Source organism: Megascapheus bottae, chromosome 5, assembly GCF_031878675.1.
Source record: "Megascapheus bottae isolate mThoBot1 chromosome 5, mThoBot2.hap1, whole genome shotgun sequence".
Lineage (NCBI taxonomy): Eukaryota > Metazoa > Chordata > Mammalia > Rodentia > Geomyidae > Megascapheus > Megascapheus bottae.
The window spans coordinates 50,425,104-50,448,625 of NC_143513.1; the positions used below are offsets into that span (position 1 = coordinate 50,425,104).

The 23,522-nt window shown below is 36.5% G+C and overlaps 1 protein-coding gene and 1 long non-coding RNA gene across 3 annotated transcripts in view; one reads left to right on the forward strand and one right to left on the reverse strand.

The window, feature by feature from the left end:
* Positions 1–1,790: 1,790 nt before the first annotated feature.
* Bet1 (Bet1 golgi vesicular membrane trafficking protein) lies at positions 1,791–12,199 on the reverse strand. The gene is made up of 4 exons (XM_090333122.1): positions 12,036–12,199; positions 5,884–6,008; positions 3,739–3,795; positions 1,791–1,951 (listed from the first exon to the last, which is right to left on the reverse strand). Exons 1-4 carry the CDS (start codon positions 12,052–12,054, stop codon positions 1,796–1,798), a joined length of 357 nt encoding a protein of 118 aa, XP_090189248.1. The 5' UTR covers positions 12,055–12,199; the 3' UTR covers positions 1,791–1,795.
* Positions 12,200–12,383: 184 nt separating this feature from the next.
* The window catches only part of LOC150063380 (uncharacterized), a 65,460-nt gene continuing 54,321 nt past the window's right edge, over positions 12,384–23,522 (forward strand). For both annotated transcript variants that reach the window (XR_016535417.1, XR_016535416.1), the window contains exon 1: positions 12,384–12,605. This is a non-coding gene — a long non-coding RNA (uncharacterized LOC150063380). The remainder of the gene's footprint in view (positions 12,606–23,522) is intronic.

Genomic DNA, 23,522 nt, shown 5'->3' on the forward strand with positions numbered 1-23,522 from the left:
GCTCAGCAGATCTCTCCTCCTCACTCACTCAATGCTTTTAGCCTCAGTTCCTTCATTATAACACCTATTTCACAGAATTTTGACAAAAAGCTAAGGTAATGTAATGTATAATAATATACAAGAAAACATATGAATTATAGTCAATAAATCTCAATGTGTTCACTCTCAGCAACAAGAGTTTTATTGTACTGTTTGTAGTTCTTCAACTTCAATTATTGCCCATGACCATTAGTGTTACATAATTGGCACAGAGAGGTTAAACATTTCTTGGACCAATGAGTTGTACACTTCATTTGCCTGAAAGGGAAACCAGTAGAGGTTCATCTTCCCCTAAAACATGAAATCAACCTATTATGCCCTTAAAGTAACTCTCCTTCTAATGTTTTGGGTCCCCCAAATGAAGACAAATGCCTTTATAAAACTAAGGTTGAACTGACAAGGAATTAGTGATAAAAAGGATTGCAGTGTGAATTAACAGATGCCAAAGTAAAAGTAGAAAGAATTCAAGAAATTTTGTAAACAGTAGCTAAGAACAGGCTTATTTGTTTGAAGCAAGCTCAGACTCAGACTCAGACTCAGAAGAAATGTTAATTTCACTTGATTTTCTTCAGAACCTAAGTCTTCAGAATAGTCCCACCCCTCCCCCCGCAGATTCTCTATCAAGTATATGGGACTTTAGCAAAGAAGACTTGATATTGTTCAGAATCTAAGTCTTCAGAACAGTTTTTTTCCCCCAGATTCTGTATCTTTAGCAAAGAAGCAAGAGTCAGTTAATATATCTCCAAAAATTTATTGCTGGAAACTATAAATAGGTAATTCCAAAACAGAGCCAATACAGAGTATTTTACAGTATTCAGTATTTCTTTTTCACTCAAATCCCCTTTCTATAAACAAATACACTGGCTTAAAACAACAATCATGTTGACTCCAACTTGAATGCCTGAGTTTTTTCATAGCTATTTTGAGCATATAATGAAGCAGGGGCAATTAGTTTTGCTTAAACATCTGATTTTTTACTCCAAGCTTAGCAATTACATAATTTCACTGAAATTCTTCCACAAATGATAATCAAATGGCCTATCTAAGTAGGAAAAATCATAAAAGAAAGAATATGGAATTTGTAAAGTGACTATAAAACAATAACTACATGGATACACATGTAATTGGGTACTACTAGTAATATGTGGAAATAAGGTTTAGTAAAGAAGGAGGGCCTTTGACAATAACAGTCATGTGGTCAAAATTAATGAGAAGGTTTTAGGTAAAAAGAAATTGCCTCACAGTTTTTTTTTGTTTTGTTTTGTTTTGTTTTTTGCCAAATAAATGAGGAAGGGAAGGCACATCATCATTAACTGCTGACATATGAGGGAAATAAAATTACCATTCTATCATATTCTGGCTCAGTACCTCAGGAGTGCGATATCAGGCTCTGCAGGCATTCTATCAGTCTCCCACTAGCTTCCTTACATGGAACATAAGTTACATTTACTGTGACAACAGAATATTCTTATAGTGACTATATAATTTGACAGCAAAAGGAGGAAAAAATAACTGGTAGAAACACTGATTTTAGGCCATTCCAGTTCCCCTGAAAATAGGGGTTAAGTGAGTCAGTAAGAAACAGTACTAAAAAGCATTGCTTTAGTAATATGAAGTATAAAAGAAGCAAAATCCAGTAGTCTTGAATGGAAAAGGCAATAGTATTTGAGAGTGGGGAATGTTTTGATGCTGATTTTTAACAAGGTGGTATTCCAAGCATTAGCTGGAATAAATTCCAGACTCACACTTACTTGCATCACCTCAATTTAATAATCCAATAAATGACAAAAAAGACAAACAATGAAAATAGCATCATATAGCACAGTAACTTTGTTTGGCTCCCTTTGGATAAAATCTTCAGTTTTCCCATAGTTTTACCTAGAAATCCAGTTGTAGAATCAAATTGTGAATCCTAGGAGAGAACAGAAACATAGTTCTTAAATTTTAACGCTCTACATTTGCATATTCAAATAAATGAGTAGGACTGTCATTAGTGTACATTGTTAAAAGGCTCTCCTTTTATCCAATAAAACATTTCAGTCCTGAAAAGTAGCACAAACTATTTAGGTGTTTTTATTCTAATTATGCAGAAGAAAAACCATGAACAATAAAGGTAATGTTTGTGCATTGATAGATTTTTCCTGCTTAGTATGGCAGTCATAATTGCTACCCTGGATAAGAATTCATTTCAAAATTTAACACAATATCATATTAAAGGTTAGAATATCTTTACTCTTTATACTTTTGATTAATAGCTGACCCTGAAGTATAATGAAGTCTATAAAAGTTATTCATGTAAAAGTGGAAAGGAAAAATAAAATATCACACTTTTATTGAAACATCAATATCCTAAAATGAGGTCGGTCATAATCATCTGCATAGCTTAGTCTCTGTCATAGCTACCCACATTAGATATTCGGTTCTTCATAGGAATGATGTATCAGAATCAGGAGAAAGGATACTTTTTCAAAAGATATATGTCTAGATCCCACTCCTTAAATTTTTGACTGAGAGCTAGGTGGGTAAGCAGCTCATAATTTTAATCTTAGCTACTCAGGAGACTGAGATAGAAGACACAGTCCTGGCAGGAACATCCATAAGACTCTTATCTTCAATAAACTATTCCTGTCTCCTCAGTCCCCAACAAAAGCTGGAAGGGGAGCTCTGGCTAACATAGTAGAACACTCCGCTTTGCTCAGGGACAGTGTTCAGGTTCCAAGTTCAAGTCCCAGGATTAGCACACACAGACACACAAATTCTAAATGAGTTTATTTTGAAGAACTAGGCATATCCATTTTCCAAGTGTACATTGGACGGCTCTAGTACAACACATACTAAGAACATTACTATCAATATGAATTTTTGAATAGTACAAATTTTAAAAACATGGAGAAACAATTGAATATTCCAAGAAATTTTACATCCAAAGATTAAAGAAAGGCTCTGGTTTATTCAAACCTATGTGGAATTGTCTAATGGTAATTGCTAAGACGTGTGTCTAAAGTTTCCATTAAAGAAAAGGTATTCGGTTGTCTAGAAACAAAGCTTTTAAGAGTGCTGGGTTAGTAAATTACTAGTAGTAGTGTTTACCCACAAAGATTTCTAAAACTACTCAAAATAATAATTTGTTTTTGAGTTTTTAACAGTGCTTTTAAACACAGAATTGTAAATAAGTTGGCTTTCACCTTCCAGTTCTACTTACAGTAGGCAAGAAAAAAAAACCAAAAAGAGCTAGCCGGGCATGGTGGCTCATGCCTGTAATTGTAGCTACTCTGGAGGCTGAGTGAGATCTGAGGACAGTGGTTGAAAGCCAGCCCAGACCACTAGAAACCAGGAAGTGGGGCTGTGGCAAAGGGGTAGGGTGGTAGCCTTGAGCTGAAGAGCTCAGGGACAACACCCAGGCCCAGGGGTAGGGTGGTAGCCTTTAAGAGCTCAGGGACAGCTCCCAGGCCCAGAGTTGAAGCCCCAAGACCGACCAAAAACAACAACAACAACAACAACAACAACAACAACAAAAACCCACAATAATAATAATGTTATAGCTATCACAAACTGATTAGATACAAATAGAGGAAAATCCAGAATTTATAATCTCTAGGTCTGTTAAAATGCATTGAAAAATCAAAACATTATTCTTAGTTGACAAATCAAATGTGAAAATACTAGAATAAATTTTGTAAAGTTAAAATCATGACTTACCATTTCAGCTAGTAATTTATTTTGATTTTTAACTTCATGGCCTATTTCAATGGAAAGCTATAAAGAAGAAAGCAGACTCTTATAAAGGTTTCAAGTGCTGTAAAATAAAAGTAGTAATGGCATTCCAAGTATATATATATATATATTTTTCCTCAAATAAAGATGTATTTTAGAATTCTAGGAATATGAAATATTATCCCTTCTTCATATACAATGCCCACTGAAATTAGTGGAAAAACAATTTAAAATTTCTACTTCCAACAATGGACACCTATTTTTATTTTATTCATATAGAAGTATTTGCCTGTATACCTCATTCCTGCATTTCAAAAGATATACAAGGACCCCTATGATAAGCTCAAAAACAGTATTTTAATATTTTTAAAGACTTCCAGCATTACTTTGACTATGTTAATACTATTTAAATAGATTTTAAAAGATCTTTTTTCTTTAGAAGATAACGAAAATAGTAATATCCATATCCCATATCTATACAGAAAGAACCTGACCCTATACTCTATAGTACAGGTAGCAATTATGTCTGTTATTCAAACTAAAACCTAATAGTTGACAAAACAAAGTATTTAAATAAATGCAATCAATTGCTGCAAATCTTTTGGAACTATTATAAAAACATATGGGACAACAGTAACACAAAACCATACTAGTAGTATAGGGACCAGAACATGAGCTTCCCCTCCAGTTTAACAAATCATAGGTCACCACCCAACAAAGTTTCAAGAAATGTTATTACTACCAACAAAAGAAATTACCACAATAGTTTTTTTGTAAATAGGAATCTCAATGCTTGATATTAGAGTTTTGCCTTTATGAGGCATTTAATTCTTATGTCCTCCCAAATGTAATATTTTCTAAATTATTAACATTATGCAATATTACAGATCAACTATTTCGGCCTTAATATGACTTGGAAAAACAGTATACTCTATTTCACAAAGTAATAGTCTCTAGGCTGAATACAATTCGATTTTTCAAATGCTGTAATGAAATACCAATTAAGGCTTGGCAGCCTGGGCTTTTTCTGAACGCTTTGTGAGGGCATAATATGTTTACTGCAATGCAAAATCAATCATATACATTAGATCATCTTTATATAATTCCTTTATTCAATACTTTACTCAATTAATACTACTGATAAAGAATTGTGCAAGATTCCATATAAAATATAATGAAACAAAGCTCAACATAAAACCCTACATCCTGAAGAATCATTTTACGTGCAAATAATTCCAATGCAAATCACCTTGCAAAAATTCATACAGAAATGACACAAATGGTCTTATTTTCATCAGGAAAAAAAATTACTTTTGGATGTACTAATCAGAGGCTTGGAGGAAGGAAGTGATATGCAGCAAGTGAGGCCATTCAGGAAGAGCCTAACTTCAGCAAATGTAAGGAGGAAGAGGATAAGTAAGACGAGGGACAGTGTGACCAAAGGCATAGATGGAGAACAACCATGTGCAGAGGACAGAAAGAACACTCTCTTTTGTCTGGGAGAAAACACATCTGTGTTCTGGATATGTGACACATAAAGTCTGAAAAGGTGGGGCCAGTCTTTGGAGAGATAAGTCCCAGAGGTGGACTTCATTCATTCAATCACAGAGTAAACCAAAGACTTCTGGGAGGGCAAGATGTAACTTTCAGAGCATTCTATAAAGATGACTATAGTAGCGTACAAAGCTCAGTCACAACTGACAAATTAAGGGGCTCTCCCAATGGTTCATGTCAAAAGTAAGAAGAGCAGACAAAAAGAGAATCACGAGAAAAACATTAAGACTCAGTGACTGAAAGGTTCAAAGGTAGAAACACAGAAGATGAAGATTTGTACCTTAGGGGACTAGAAAAAACTTCAAGAGTTACTGGGCTGAAAGATGGGACAGCTCTCTTAGAACTATTACAGAAAATATTGCTTCAGGAAAAAAAAAAAAACAGAATCGGAGTATAAAAAAGGAGTTAAACAAGAATCAAACAAGATCTGACTCATTTCCAAACATCCCTAAAATCTGAGTGCAATTCACTCAATTACTGCATTTAAACTTATTTCTTAGGGTGACACCAAGGCACATCATTTGTATGTCTACACATAAAAGTGTCCAAAGTAAAGTATGTACACTCCATACTTACAGATTTGATAGCAGTCACTTTGTTCCTCAGACTTTCGGTAAGTCTCTCGTTCTCTTCCTCGCAGGCACTATATCCACTGTTAGCATAGCCATAGTTCCCATAGTTGCCAGGAGGAGCTCCTTCACCTGCAAGGAGTGGTTGCACATGCAGGGCAGCAAAAACAGAGGTTACTCTTGAATGCTTCACAGTTAGAAAAGAACCAAAAAAGACCCCTGGAGGGCGTTGCAGACCACTTATGTCTACAATATTCATACTCCAAGTGCATTTTTTAAATCCATGACTTGAGATCAAAACAATTATTTCCAATACCCTCAAACAATTATTTCCAATACCCTCAGTGACCTTCAATATACATTTACAGGTTTCTTGGTACTCAGATACAAGAATATTTGGGATATACTTCCTGTGAAATTGAAGTATATATTATAAGGAAAAAATACTTTAATGTAGTAATATCAATGGCTCATTAAAGAATTTGGGCAATTATGAAAAAGAAATGAAACATGTGAGAGGAAAATGATGTAGATGGAATTTCTGCCAGCAACTATTTCTCATTGAGACTTCAATCAGAAAGAATACTTCAAGACTTCTCTGAAGAGGAAATAAGAATGGCCAGTTACACATGAAAAAATGCTCAACATCTCTGGCCATAAAAGAAATGCAAATCAAAACAACTCCATCCTATTCCAGTTAGAATGGCCATGATCAAGAAATGTAATAACAGATGCTAGCTGGGATGTGGCCAGAAGGGAACCACACTACACTGTCGGTGGGAGTGTAAACTTGTTCAACCACTCTGGAAAGCAGTACAGTGGTTACTCAAAAGACTAGACATAGAGCTCCCTATGAGCTCTATGAGCTCCTATGAGCCACATAGAGCTCCCACTCCTTGGCATTTACCCAAAGGTCCAGAAACAAGGACATACTAAACTTACTAGCACAATGATGTTCACTGAAGCATTACCTACCATGGAACCAACCCAGATGCTCTTCAGTAGAGGAATGGATCAAGAAGATGTGGTATTTATACACAATGGAATTCTATGCTGCCAGCAGGGGAAAAAAGAAATGACATCGCTCCATTTGTAAGGAAATGGAAAAATTTGGAAAAAATCATATTAAGTGAAGTAGGCCAAACCCAAAGAAACACAGGTTTGGGGCCAGGTGTTTGGCCTAGTGGTAGAGTGCTTGCCTAGCATGTACGAAGACTCAGGTTTGACTCCTTGGTACCACAAACATAGGAAAAAAAAAAGTCAGAAATGGTGCTGTGGTAGTGTTCAAGTGGTAGAGTTCTAGCCTTGAGAAAGCCCAAGGACAGTTCTCAGGCCCTGAGTTCAGGACCAAAGACTGGCAAAAAAAAAATAATAAAAAAAAGAAAGAAAAGAAAAGAAAAAAAGAAACATAGGCTCCATGGTTTCCCTCACTTGTAATAATTAGTATATGTCTAGGATTTTCCTAGTAGAGGCCATGGAGAATAAGACTAAGTGAAATAAACTCCAGGATATGGAAACAAGAGGTTTATCTTTGTGGTTGTTGCTCTTAATATACTAGGTAAAGTTATTTCTTTCCTGTTTTTCTCCTTATGGTTTATCTAATGTTGTTATTGCATCTGACATATATTGTATATATGTTTATTTATCTGAAATAGGGAAGGGAAAGGGAAAACCAAGAGGATTGGGAGGGGGTGGGAGGAGGTGAAAGTGGGAGAAAAACATGCAAAGAGGTACCAATGTTCCAGATGTCATATACCCATTACCTGATGAAAGTAGCCCCTCTATATCTCACCCCAACAATAAAATAAAATTTTAAGAAAGTACTCCAGGGAACAGAATACAAAAGCTGAAGCTTTGGAGGCAGAATAACTTAGGTAGAACATTAAGAGTTGGGTAGATTCATTCATTTGCCAAATGTATTTGAGGAGTTACCTGTGTCATATCTATTGTTCTTTCAGATATCTTCTAGTAGCCTTGAAACTATTGTAGCAATATATTGTGAAGGCTTGACTCCTCCCAGGTCTGTGCTCTTTCTAAAGGACACATTGGTCTAGCCCTTCAGAAGCCATATGGGCAGACTCAAGGGCTGAAGAAAAAGAGAACTTCAGACTTGGAGATTGCTTGAATAATGGTTGAAATTATGAATGATGAGGGATAGACATTGGTCTGGCTTTGAAGTAGATTTACCATTGGAGCGAGAAAGTAAGAGAAAGGGGTGATATTTAAACTATAGGCTTCCATAAAGTCGAAAAGCTAATGGAGTGGCAGTGATAGGAAGAGCTGGAAGGACAGAGGTTGGAAATGAGCACTATTAGCTGAAGCATGGTCAAAGTGTGACCCAGCACAACTTTACTTTCTCTAAGGAGCAAAATTACATAGCACTGATTGTATATAATATTAATATTGCTCTCTAGACTGAAATGTTATAATGTATATAATGTTAATATTTCTATTACTATGAGTAATAACTTTGTTTCACTCATAATTCCCAATAAACACACATTCAATAAATTCCTATAAATGAATTGATTAAGGAGCAAAATTTACTACCATTCAACTTTATCAAGAGTAGGTTTATATTCTTCATTGAGAGAAGAGAGTACCTCATCTTTCTTTCTTCCCAAACCTAATGAGCTCTTTATATGCATCTCATACCAGCATAAAAACTGTAATAAAAGGTTGAACAAGTATATTCTAAACTAATGAAAATGCTGCATAAACCAAATTTTCTCTCAATTGCTGACATACTATCCCTGAAGTCCTCCAAATATGTTACTATGTAAGTTAAGAATGTAAGTACTGGGAATATTTTCTTCACTTTAAAAAATGTTACTTATAATGAATTCTTACTCTATTACTAAGTAATACTATGTAGAAAATCTACTTTAACAAGGTCTGTTGAGGAAAAGTACAATGCCTCCCACTTATTTGACCAAAGATCTGGACATGTAACATTTTCTGAACAAGTAACTACTTACTGGTTGAATCACTGAACAATCTCATCAAGGAATTCATTCTAAATGAATGTCATCTGCTTTATTTTTCCTTCTTTAATCTATCTGAATTCTAATTTTAAGGAGTTCAAAACACCATTCTATGTTTTCAAAGTAAACTAGAAATTGTTCAATGTTCATTTTAAAAAGTTTCCTTCAAACAATTAACCATCCCCAATTAACCACCCCCAGTACAGAGAGGAATAAAATATTGAATTGCATGCCCCATGCTAGCTATTCAGGAGGCTGAGATCTGAGGATCATGGTTCAAAACCAGTCTGAGCCGGACGAGGTGGCTCACACCTATAGCTACTCAGAAAGAGGCTGAGATCTGAGGATCTTGGCTCAATGCCTGCCTAGGCACTAAAGTCCGTGAGACTCTTATCTCCAATTAACCACTAGAAAACCTGAAAGGCACCAGGGGTAGCCTTGAGCTGAAGAGCTCAAGGACACCACCCAGACCCAGAGGTAAGGCAGTAGCTTTGACCTAAAGAGCTCAGGGACCAAAGACAAAAAAAAAAAAAATCTAAGACTAAGAGACTCTTATGCCAGACTAGAGACTCTTATCTCCAATTAACTACCCCCAAATCTGAAGTTGTAGCTCGAAGTAGTAGAATGTAGCCTTGGTTCAGGGACAGCATCCAATCCCACAACCAACAAAAATTAACAAATAAAATTGAATAGCTATCAATACAGCCTATACTTTTAACATGAATTATTGCTCTAAAATGTTACAGGAAAGCTATGATATACTGAAGATTCTTTGTCAGTTGAGACAAATGCTAAGTGCTACTTCTTGAGGAAGGCTCTCCCAAAGGCTAGATCTAGTAATATAGCATCTCATGAGTAATGTACATATGAATACCTTATCCGATTATTATCTCAAATTTAAAATTTGACAGTGATAATTCTTTAAAAAGCCTGTTACTTTACACAAAAGTGACAGTAATACTTATACAATCACCTACTCAACTATATGTAAGCTTTAAAAAGAAAAAGAAAGTTCATTCTCAGTCTAAAATTTAGTTGAAAAATCTAATTCAACTCTTTCTACATAATTCTATGGTACAACTAGGGCTGTGAACTATAAATTCTCAAGTCTATTTACTGTAATTTAATAAAGAACATAGTTGCACAAAACACTCAAAAGGGCCAAAGGTCTACTGATGAAATGTATACTCCTTGGTTTCACAGAGAAAGATTTCCAGAATGTGGTCTTATGTTGCCATTAATTAAAATGGCTAGCTACTCAAGAGGTTGAGATCTGAGGATCACAGTTCCAGTACAGCCCAGGCATGAAAGTTCCTGAGACTGTTACCTTCAACTAAACACCAAAAAGCCAGAAGTGGAGCTGTGGCTCAAGTGGCAGAAGACAAGGACAGTGCCCAGGCCCTGAGTTGAAGATCCAGGAGTGTAAGGAATGGCATGCAGCACTCCACCTAACCCCCTACCCAAACACACAACAAAATCATAATTTCTTGGCACATCACTCAGTATTTTAGTTGTACACTTTTCCTTCAGTCAGTGTCCTATCTGGATTTCAGTTCCTCCATTATTCATTACTCAATGTCCATTTCAACTTGCTCTGTCTTCATAGAGTACACAGTAACTCAGCTTTGAAACCACTGAGCCGGTATATAGATGTAAATCTACCACATTTTACAATAACTTCTCTTTGTACACATTTCTTCTCCCCAGCTACATCAGATGTAGGGAGCACCAGAAAGGAATGGATAAATGGAGAGAAAGTTAGAGCTTATTAATTATAAATTAACAAATGGATGATGAAAAAGAAAAGTTTCATGCATATAAAATTAAGACTGTTTGAAATTCGTATTTTGTTTTGGTTTAGTTTCCCTCTATGATTTTAGAATACATGAAGCTACATTTAAAAGACTTTCTTCAAAACTAAAAAAGACATAAGTATAAAAGGGGAGACATTGAGGAGAGCAGAACTAGGGGAAGGAAGGTAGTGAAAGTGTTGGGTATGATTGAAGCATATTGTATACATGAATGAAAATAGTACAATAAAATTGTTGTTTGTTTTTTTGTTTTTTTGCCAGTCCTGCGCTTGGACTTGGGCCTGAGCACTGTCCTTGGGATTTCTCAAGGCTAGAGCTGTACCACTTGAGCCACAGTACCACTTCTGGCTTTTTTCTATGTATGTGGTACTGAGAAATCGAACTCAGGTCTTCATGCATGGTAGGCAAGCACTCTACCACTAGGACAAACTCCTGGCCCTTAAAATTGTTTCTGATACTTTAATTTTTAATCAGTGAATGTCAACATTAGAAATTTTCACTGACTAAACAATTGACCTTTAAAACTATTGATTCTGTAAAAAAAAAAATCTAAGACTAGTTAGATAACTAAGAATAGTTACTATGACTACCCTCTTTTTAAATGTTTCACATACATTTTCAAGCACATTGCACTCTGAGATAGTAGAATTTCCTCCTTTAAAAACCTGTGGTCTCTTGATTGAGAGCTTCAGAAGCAAAAAAATATTGTTCTAGTCGTTGTGTGTTATTAAAGAGGCCCCTTAAATCTCCTTGCTGTGTATCAGTGTGTCAGCTTTTTAACCCACAGAGTCAAAAACACGTCAAATCACCAAATCATACCACTTTGTCCTGCCTTAACAGTGGCACAAGGTCCAGCGAAGTAATGCTCTGAGTTAATATTGCCTTTGACCCCGACTTTCACACCAGGACTATCATGACATGTGCATTAACCTTTGTAACTCCCTGTTACAGGCCTTACACAATCACTATGTCATCCCAACACCCACCATCCAAATTTCACTTCACAGAAACTAAGACAACCCAGGGCGGGGCTGGGGAAACAGTAGTAGTTCGCCAAACTACAGTTCAAACTCCCAACCCTCAATGCCCCAGAGTTGGCACCTGTACATACTCTGTTCCAGGTCTCCACCCTCTCTAACTTACCATCCAAACTTCCATCTGAATCAGACTTAGGAAAATCACTGGGGACTGGGACAAATGGTGTGTTTCCACTAGGCAGGGCTTCTAGAGATGGTCCCTGCAGACAGCGGGCTTTCTAGCCCGAACCAGGGACTGTAGATCCGTCCAGATTCCCTCCCTCGCCCCTGGGCCCAGCATGGCAGCTTCTAGAGTTCCCCAACTTTGAACCTCTGCCCTCTTCTTACCCAGGCCTGCACGCCTCATTCTGCCTGAGGAGGGACGGAAAAGGTGGAAAAGGGAGGAGTGGGTAGGAAGGGGTCCGAGATTACCCGGACCTCGTCCTCAGTCCCAGGGCCCGGCCGAGCACCAACTTCTGGTCCCAGAGCGCCACGACATCAGTAGAGTCTAAACACAGCGCCGACTGATGGCGTCACCGGACGCTAATTGGCGCGCTCTGCGAGGAGGGATGCGTGGCCTTCTGGGAAATGTAGTTCCATTTCACTAGTGAAGCGCGGCAAGTGGGCGTGGCGAGAAGCGAGCCTGCTCCTCCCTGGGCGAGGTTTTCAGGAGTTGGTGACAACTGTTCCGAGTCAGAGTCCTTGGTCTGCATCCCGCTGGTGCTTCGCACGACCCCTAGGCTACCCATCCATCCAATCTGCTTCCCCAGAGCCCAGAGGATAGATGGCTTGCCTTTCTTGGGAGAACCCGGTACTCCAATCAAGGGAAAAGAAAACTTTGTTCCAGTTTTTCATTTGGCAAAAAAAAAAAAAAAAAAATGTAATCTGAGATTCGCGGCAGAAATTGCAGAGGAGCCGGTAAGGTGGCTCACACCTGTAATCCTAGCTATTCAGGAGCCTGAGATCTGAGGATCAAGGTTCAAAGCCAGCCCAGATACAAAAGGACTTGAGACTCCTATCTCCAATTAACCTATTGAAAATGGGAAGTGGCAGGGCCGGCAGTTTGGCTTAGTGGTTAAAGTGCTTGCCTAGCATGCATGAAGACCCGGGTTCGATTCCTCAGTACCACATACATAGAAAAAAGCCGGAAGTGGTGCTGAGGCTCAAGTGGTAGAGCTCTAGCCTTGAGAAAGTCCAAGGACAAGCCCAGGACTGGCAAAAAAAAAAAAAAAAAAAAAAAAAAAGAAAGAAAATGGGAAGTGGGGCTTGGCTCAAGGGTAGGGCGGTAGTAGGCTGAAGAACTCAGGGGCAATGCCCAGGCCCAGGGAAGGGCGGTAGCCTTGAGCTGAAGAGCTAGGATCTGAGGATTAGGGTTCAAACGTGGCCAAGAGAGTCTCTGAGACTCGATCCCCAATTAACCAGCAGAAAGCTGGAAATGGATGTGTTGACTCAAATGGCAGAGCATGGGCCTTGAGTGAAACATTAAGAGAAAACACCCCGGTCCTGGGTTCAAACTCCAGTACTGGCACCAAACAACAAGAAATTAGTTTGCTAAATCCCTTACTTGGTACTTAGAACATGATTTCCTAAAAACCAAAATGACAATAAATTTCGAAATCCATCTCAGAAAACAAATGTCGTCACTCTTATTATACTAGCCAAAGCACTCATAGGACAGCTGACATAACTGTACAAGTGATTTCAGTGAATTCCAAAGGATTAAAACGATAATTTCCGTGATAAAGTAAGGCAATACTATTAAAGGAGTAATACTGTTTTTAAAATACCTTTGTTTCAGAACAATGGATTCAAAGTTCTTGAACATAATATTTTTGTTGTAGTGCAGTAACATTACTAGTACTGATGGAATGCTTCTCAGTCAAGTGAATAAATATGAGCCACAAAATTCCAGCCTAAAATGCTCCAATAAAATTAGCTACAAAATTTTTAGGACTTACTGTAGAAAAGAAACTAAGCCTACTTAAAATTTTAAAAAAAGTGGGGGGGGGGGAATAGGGGAAGAAAGTGCAATTGAATATACTAAAGCACAAAGCTTTGTTCTTTCTTCCATGATAGCCTCAACTCTCTATATTGTTTTCAGTTGTCAATGTGCTTCAAATAAATGAAAATAAAAATTTAATTAGTAACATAAATTTACCCTTCATCTTGATAATGTGAAGGATAGTTTTAAATGCAAATGTATGACCATTTAACTGAAAGCATTAACATCACACAATTGCACATTGTAGCACATATGTGAATATTTTTTCATTTTTACTAGAACAGTAGAAACATTACACAGAACTCAAATGATTCTGTTCTGTATCTTGATACCTACATGATTTGCTAATGCTCTGCCTTTAGCTTACTAATGAATAAAGGGGAACTAGAAAAAAAAGGGGGGGAAGCTGGGTTCAGTGGCTCACACCTGTAATCCTAGCTACTCAGGAGGCTGAGATCTGAGAATCGAGGTTCAAAGCCAGCCTGGGCAGTAAACACCAGGAGACTTTTATCTCCAATTAAGCTCTAGTAAACAGGAAGTGGGGCTGTGGCTCCATGGGTAGGGCAGTAGCCTTGAGCTGAAGAGCTCAGGGACAGTGCCCAGTCCCAGAGTTCAAGCCCCATGACCCACAAAAAAGAATATTTTCAATCCCAATTGTTTAATATGAGAATATAAGACTAGTAGAGAAGACTATGATAAAATAATATTAGTCAGTTTTTTCTTTATTCACATAATCCAACTTAAGCAGAACATGTGGTCTTTGGGAGAATGTCCATAACCAGAGAAATTCAGGCATGAGCTGAATACACGTAGCTTGTATTCACTTTCTGTGTCTATGGGATTACAAACATTATAGTCTAATGAGCAGAAGCAAGCAATGAAAAGCATATTACATATAATATGCTTTCTGAATAGTATATGTAATAATATATAACATGATATGGTATCATAATATAATTGCATAATTATTATATTATATATACATACATCTACAGTGCATGTACATGCTATATTGTTCCATCAGAATTCATTACAGAACATAAGGTCAAAGATAAGAATCTCCAATCAATGACTGCAGAACACTAAAACAAGTGTGGATCCTTGAACAAGAGTCCTTTTTCACTAAGTGCTTGTGATTCATGCCTAGGTACTCAAGAGATTGAGATCTGAGAATGACAATTTGAAGACAGCCACGGCAGGAAAGCCTGTGAGACTCTCACTTCCAGTTATGCACCAGGAAACCGGAATTGTCCCTGGTTCAAGTGGTAGAGTAATAGTGTTGAGCAAAAATCTCAGGGACAGGGGCCGGGAGTTTGGCCTAGTGGTAGAGTGCTTACCTGGGATGCACGAAGGCCCGGGTTCAATTCCTTGGTACCACATGCATAGAAAAATGCCGGAAGTGGTGCTGAGGCTCAAGTGGTAGAGCTCTAGACTTGAGAAAATCCAAGGACAGTGGCTCAGCCCCTACCTCAAACCCAGGACTGACAAAAAAAAAAGGCAAAAAAACCCCCCAACAAACTCAGGGACAGTGCTCAGGCCTCCCCAGGACACACACACACACACACACACACACACACACACACACACACACACACACCACACAGAGTCCTTTTTCATCTGGCCTATTCAGTAACCTGCCCTGGCCTTGAGAGATAAGTGTTGAAGGAAATAGATTAGCAGAGAAAAAGAAAAAAAATCAGAGAACATAGTAAATATTATGAAGTAAGGTAGGGTCTCATGGATTGAGTAAAATGAAGTATGAAACTGAGCAGTGAAATTCACGGGGAAGAAAGTACAAGAAGATGGCAAGAAGGACAAGAAAAAGTATAAGTCATCCAGTCCGCCCAAACCATCCAATAGTTTCTATCCACGTACTGCAGTATTGCAAAGATAAAATTCAAAATGCACTTTGCATTGGCTGCCTTGGGATATTCCAATTGTAAAGGCTTCATTGATATTTATAAACATTTGAGAAAAAAGATAGGTTTAATTTTCTTTGCCTGGAAAATATCAGTTTTACATGTTTTAAACAGTTTTGCCTTACCTATCATTTACGATCAATTTAGTCAAGTTGATAGTCATAATAACATCTGTATTCAATTTTTTATTTATTGAATTATCATACTCATACAAAGTATGAACATGAAATATACAATATAGTTTTATTCTTATAGCACTGTTAGACATTTTGACAGACATGTAATTTTACAATTCCACTTACTGAGATGGTTTTTCCCCCAATGGTGCAATTAGTTTTATATATTTGAAACAAAATAGTACTTTCAATAAGCTGTCCAGGGATTAAACTATGTTACCAGATTTTATGTAATATAAAGTTAAGTATTTTATTCTGCTTTACAAGAAAATGGTCATATGCTTTTTTTTAATTTCTAGAATTGGCCCAGACAGTGTTACAACAAATGTACCTAAGTGATCTTACCTCAGTTTACCTTAGCTTATGGAGCCAGTAGTATTCTGTGACCAATAATCTAATGACCTATTTTTAACCTCATTATTGAGTTAGTAAGCATAACTATACAGTCAGTTGAACTTAAAATTTTATTCCAAGGGTAAATTTTAAATAAACACAAGTAAACGAAGACAGAATTTTATACTTTTTACATTATTCTACTGATTTTTGTGATATTCCTTCCATCAATTAATTAATTAATTAATTGTTATTGTAAAGATGATGCACAGAGGCGTTACAGTTATATAAATCAGACAAAGTGTGCATTTCTTTTTGAACAGTATCAGCCTTTCCGTTGCTCTCTTCTAGTTTTTCCGTCCCATCTCCACCCATAAGTTACATGGTTCATTTTCAATACAGGCTCTAGTGAGTATCACTGATGCATTTGTTAAGCCTTTGTCCCAACATTTCTATGCCTCCCTCAGCCTTCCAAAGTCAGGTAAATAAGCAAACAAGACAAAAGGAAATGAAAACAAAAACAGCAACAAAGAAAAAAATCCTGTTTCCACCTCCTGGAGTTAAAGATGATAAATATTCTATCATATGGTCAGAAGAATATAGATACTGTGCCTATGTGATCATTTCCTAAGACTATCCTTTGGTCTCATTCAATTTGATGTCTAGAGACCAGTATAATTTATCATAGCCCAGTGTATTGGTTTTTTTTTCTTTTATCATCCAGTGTGTTTACATGTAGATTTATAGGCATGTACTAGTTACCACAAATGAAGGGAACCACGTAAGCTGTGTGTCTTTGGTTGTGGCTCACTCAATATAATTTTTTCCAAGTCTTTCCATTTCCTTACAAATGATACAATATCATTCTTTCTGATGGCTGAGTAGAATTCCATTGTATGCTCTGTGTGTGTGTGTGTGTGTGTGTGTGTGTGTGTGTGTGTGTGTGTGTGTGTGTGTGTGTGTGTTGTATGTGTGTTATGTTTTCTTGATCCATTCATCCAGTCAGGGATATCTGGGTTGATTTCATACCTTGGTTATGGTAAACAATACTGTAATGAACATAGTTGTACTGGTTGGTGGCTTTACTGTAGCCTTGTTTGTAATCTAACAGATAAATGCCCAGGAATGGAACAGGAGCAGACACATAAATAAGTAGAAAGATTAGCTAGCTATCAAGCTAGCTAGATAATTTCAAGTGGAAAACATGGAATGCAATTGAACAAACAGAGCCAGATTTTGTGTGAGCTCTGATATAGCTGGGAACGTCATGCTGTGCATCTTTAAAAAACTAAATAGCAACAAGGTTAATGATCATGAAATCATGTGCCAAAATAAGCCTTTACTCCATGTAAGTTTATTGTCATAGATATTTTGTCATAGTCATGGAAAATTTAACAACAAATAGGATTTTTATTACTTACTTCATTGTGGTTTACATTCATGCCGCTATTAAACAAAAGTGTTTATCTTTACAATAGAATATTATAATACTTTATAAAACTTGGTACAAGTTTATATCAGAAGTGGCAGTTAGGTTGAGACATTTAATTGATTTACTTTTAAAAACATCGAATTATAAGTATTTACCACTATGTGATTTTTTTTAAAGAAAAGTAGTCTTTGCAAAAATAGACTAAAAATGTCTCTGAACCTGGTCCTCTTTGCTGTACAGCTTCCTGCTTGATTCTTTTCTCAAGAATAAATATAAAATTCCCCAGTGTTATTAAACTTTGGAGACACTGACAGCAATCGTTAATGCACTTTAAAAACTAGGAAGCATAGCTTAATGAGCATCAGTTACATTTTAGGAATTGTTAGTTTCATGCAAGATTAATGATTCATACAGTTTATAGATTTTTTTCTCCAAATTACCCTTCAGTTGTATGCTTTTGTAACTAAGAATCATTATTTTGTAACTAAGAATCATTATAGTTCTGTTTTGTGGAAGGAGGTCCTCATGGAAAGATAACATCTTGATTCAACATGCCAGTGATGGTGAAAGTGATGAGGCATCTCCATAATGCAGTCAGAGGTGTATGGTGGGCTCATAAGATGACTTCACTCTGCGAAAAGCATCTCTGAACCTCCACCTGGCCAGTATAGTGAACTAGTCCTTACGCTTCATAGTGGAGGGATCCAGCTATTAAATCAATGACCCGAGAGAGGTATCGTGTTTCTTTCCATACACTGAAAAAAATTCAATTTTGCAAGATGATAAAGATAGCAGCCAAACAGAATATATCTCAAGAGGAAACCAGAAGAAAAAGTAGAAGGAGGGAGAAGAAAACCATAATAAAGTATGCACAAAAATGAGAGGACTTAGTTGACAAATATGTGGCTTTTGAAACAACTACTGACTTGTTTATAGTGACACTAATTAGGTAATTAGGGAGCGATTAAAGATAGGTTTATAAAAAAGTATACAAGTTAAAATGAGGCAATTATTAAGTCAAGAACATAGAAGCATAATATAATATGTCTCTAATGAGAAGTATTTATAAAGTTGCATTAATGTATAACATGATTTTCTGTAACTAAAATCATGCTCTAATTAGATTGGTTGAGAAAGTGGGGGGGAAGCAGGCTGGATTGCATCTACCGTGAAAGGAGGTGACAGTATCCAAAATCACCTATTCACAAAAATGAAAATACCTCACAGAGTAAAAAGTAGTTTCTTCTTTGAATGTAATAACCACTTTTAAACATATCCATGTATTGCAAACAAAACAAAACAACTTCAAAATTCTGTTACTTTTTATTTTATTTTGGTAATAATTTTAAAGTTATTTTCAAATTTAACCCATTTTTCACCTGTAACATTTCTCAAGGCTACTGTTCTACCACTTGAACCACAGAGCCACTTCTAGATTTTTCTATGTATGTGCTACCAAGGAATTGATGCCGGGGCTTCGTGCATGCAAGGCAAACACTCTATCACTAGGCCACTCTCTTGGCCCCTGTAACATTAATTTTATTCATGACTTAAAAGAACATCATGAACAAAAAATCCCAATCAGACATCTTACCATTGGGCATGGGGTTCTACTTCTGCCAGGTCACAGAATTGCACTAATGTGAGCAAGTCATCTTTTTTCTAAGAACTTTGGTTTCTTTCTCAATAAGAACTTCTGTGAGATTAAAAGTTATTTAGTGGAATGGATGGGAGGTGCCAGACACAGTTTTTTTTTATTTTAATTGTAATTAATAGAAGGGTTACATTATATTCTCCAGATAGAAGATGCATAATTTCACAAACATTGATACCCTTTCTCATGTCTTGGTCCCCATTTGCTTCTCCCCACCCCCATCTTTTATTATCCCCTTCCCTATTCGATTTCAAATTACCAAACAGGCATATATCCAATATATCAGATAACAAGGTGAAATACTGTAACAATATGAGATAACCAAGGGACAGCAAAAGAGATGAGAGATAATATAGTACATTAAGGACAATAATCACTCATTATAAGGCTTTTGTTTCTATATCCTAGAGGTCCTTTCATTTAGCATCGTACTATATGGCCTTATGTATCTAGGTTTTGCTGTATTGTAAATCTCTGCTAGGAGAGCCCAAGGTTTTTACTGATCATGACAAATGCGGGAAACCATTGAGCCTATGTTCCTTTGGGTCTGGCTTACTTCACTTAATATGATTTTTTTCTAAGTCTTTCCATTTCCTTACAAATGGGGAGATGTCATTCTTTCTGACAGCAGCATAGAATTCCATTGCTGACACAGGTTTGTGTGTGTGTGTGTGTGTGTGTGTGTGTGTGTGTGTGTGTGTGTCATGGGCTTGAACTCTGGGCCTGGGTGTTGTCGCTGAACTCTTCAGCTCAAGCGTACTTCCCTACCCTTGAGACAAGACCCACTTCCTATTTTCTGGTGGTTAATTGGAGATAAGAGTCTCAGGTTCTTTTATGCCCAGGCTGGCTTTGAACCTTGATCCTCAGATCTTAGCCTCCTGAGTAGCTAGGATTACAGGCATGAGCCACTGCGCCCGGCCACATTTATTCTTTATCATATTTAATTTTTAAAAACTCATCAATCCTAAGTACATAAATATACATTAAGAATCTTTGTGTGAAAACACTGGAGAGTGCATCTTATATGATTGTACTGATATGAAATACCAAGAAATGATTGAAACAAACAAAATGATGTATAGCATCATCAGAGCTTACCTGACACTAAGAATTGGATAATTAAATTGTCCTATTCTTTCACCATGGTGGTGGCAACATAGGCACTGTTTGTCAAAACAGGTCAAATTTAAAATAGGTAAATGATTATATATCATTTATGAATTATTCATCAATAAAGGTAGTTAAGTGACACAAACAAAAAAGAATCTTTGTGTGCTATGATTCCTATGCTTAGCATATCTATTGCTCACAGTCACCCAGGTTGCCTTCTAGACAAACAATAAAATATATTATAATCTATTTTATAACCCAAATCCCATCATGATTTGGAGGGAGGAGAAAGGATTTATGGAATATGAAATCACAATTGATGTCTCATGATTTAGATTCAAATTTGTCTTTGATATATGTGTTTCCTGGGTTTTAAATTCCACAGGTATATTATTACTATTTGGGGCTTACTACTTAAATAACAAAAATATTTTGGAAAAGTAACTTTAGATATTGTACAAGGCAAAAGAATATACTCCACCAAATAGAATAAAATATTGAAAATTGCCCTGCCTTTTCTATGATGTGATCTGATTAAAATTCACATTTCTTTTCAGAAGAGTTCAAGAAACCCCAAGATGAGAAAATCCAATGCATTATTATTCCATGAATATTGAGATAGGTAAACCTAGCAATTTCCCTTTAACTATGTGTTAGGATTGGAATAAGAAAGATGACTCTGGTTTATACTTATAGCCCACGAACATGACTAAATTGCAAGCTTGGCACTCTGTGTTTTCCAATTTCTAAAAGCATGTGTTTAAAAATGAATTCAGAAGGGCACACTGAAAATTTTTTACCTCTGACAGAATATGAGACAAATGCAAATTCTAAAAATGTCACAACTCTATGTTGCCAACATTATTTTTGCAACTCATTAACATGTCCCATAGAACATACCTGTAGGAAATTTACTGAATGCATAACATCAGAGGTAACATGAAATGCCATTGTTAGATTTGTTCCAGAGCTGAAAGAGTCCGATAAAATTGTCCTTTCTTTCTCAGTCTTGCTATTGCATTGCTTTACTTAAAGGGGAAAAATAATGCTTTTCAAAGCTATGCTTACACAGCTAACCTTATACCAGAAACAAAAGGCTGTTATATTTTCTCTCCCAATATTTAGAATCTGACTTTTCATTTTGTGTTTCTTAGTTCATGAAACTAATGATACTTTTTAGCAATGTTCATTGTATTAAAGTTCTAATTAATTGATAAGATTCTAAGTTGAAAAAAGCTTTTTGTTATTGCTGATTATTTTCTATTAAAGGTAGTATCTTTGATTATCAATTAGAACGAAAGAGAAAATAGATAAACTTGAGCTTTCTGAAAAATGATACCTGGGTAATAAGTGCTGGGTTAGATCAATTCCATAATTGGAGTATTGTCTGAATACTTCAAAATGGAGGTCTTTATGTAAGTGGCTTTCCAGGGTGAAATTTCTCAAACCAAAGTTATACTCTATCTGTCCTTTCTAAATTCATCAAATTGAATTCTCTTCCTTTGGTACTTTGTAAACCTTTTTACAAAACGGGGCACTCTGGAAACAAATAATCTTTTCAATATTTCCAGCTTCATTTTGACAATGTTTTTAGTCAAGATAGCTGAAAGAAAATCCACATAATATTACCGTTAGAACACCAAATTGCCTGAATTTATCATGCTAGGAAAAGATTGTTTCCTTTCCATCCCTATGGTGGAAGGAAGCAGAAGGGGACAAACATAAACAAAAACAAAAAGCTGGGCCCGGATTTTGGCCTAGTGGTAAAGTGCTTGCCTAGCATGCAAGAAGACCCTGGTTTGGTTCCTGGGTACCACATGCATAGAAAAAAGCAGGAAGTGGTGCTGTAGCTCAAGTGGTAGAGCTCTAGCCTTGAGAAAACCCAAGGACCGTGCTCAGGCCCTGAGCTCAAGGCCCAGGACTGGAAAAAAAATCCAAAGAACTCATAAAAGGGAAAATAAGCATTTTTCATCTTAGCTGAGAGAGTAAAATAACCATGTACAAGCCTGAGAATACAACTGGTTGGTCTAAGCAACTGATAGAAAATATTGAACTACTTGCACCCACTTCATTAGTTCAGGAATTCCATTATCTGTCTCCAGTTGTAATGTCTCTGAGTCCCCTCTACCAAATCTCACAGTTCCATGTCAAAAATTCCATGGTATTCTTTGATCAATTCAGTAAAATCAGCTAACATGTTTTTCAACAATCACTAAAAGTTTAATTTTACATATATGAGTTTAATTCTACATGATACAATAGTTTAATGGTATAAAGCAAAATGATCTTCATGAATTTATTGATTCTCAACCACGACACTGGGATGGTAGTTTCCTTCTCAGGTATTTCACTCGTGATAAGCCTTCCACAGTGTTCAGTACTTGACAATCTGTCTGAAATGGATGTATTGATGGGTAAGTGGAGAAACATTGGAAGGAAAAAAAGAACACCTAGGGACTTTTCTAGCTCATTTTCAGATGAGAATTATTCACTTTGTTTTTAAGTCTAATAGTAGAGTGGGATATGTCAAGTGTGAATTCATCCTCAGAAGCCTATACTTACATACTCTTAGGACAAAGTGAGTATTGACAGCGCCTTGTCTCTACATGTAAATTCAGGTACTTTTGATATCTTTTACAGATATACTAAGACATGAGACAAGCTAAATAGTTTTCAAGGTAACATCAGATATGAATCACCCTTCAGTAGATTTGCCTTTAAATATTTTCCAATTCATAGAAATGTTGCAAAAAATAGGACAGTTTGGGGCTAGGACTTTGTCCTAGTGGTAGAGTGCTTGCCTAGCATGATGAAGACCTGGATTCAATTATTTGATACCACATAAATAGAAAAAGGCAGAAGTGGTGCTATAGCTCAAGTGGTAGAGCACTAGCTTTCAGAAAGCCCAAGGAAGTGCTTAGGTCCTGAGTTCAAGCCTCAGTACAGGCAAAAAAAGGAGAACAATTTCTGTACACTCATTGGTTAGTTTTATTCTGTTAATATTTTATTCAATCACAGTACATTCATCAAAACGAAATAATCAACACTGGTTCAATACTATAATTAAAGCATAATTCATTCGTATTCCCAAGTTATTTCACTAACAACCTTTTATTTTTGGTTCTGAAATCCAAGCAGTTAAGGGACTACTTTATCTTCGGAAAGTACAATGACTGGGTGCTATAATTCTAGCTACTCAAGAGGAGAAG

Excerpts from the sequence above, each read along its gene's own strand:
- Bet1 (XM_090333122.1), bottom strand. Across the intron at positions 3,796-5,883 it reads AAGTGACTGCTATCAAATCT|CTTTCCATTGAAATAGGCCA; the intron begins GTAAGTATGGAG and ends TCTTCTTTATAG. Across the intron at positions 1,952-3,738 it reads ATAAATTACTAGCTGAAATG|GATTCACAATTTGATTCTAC; the intron begins GTAAGTCATGAT and ends GTTCTCTCCTAG.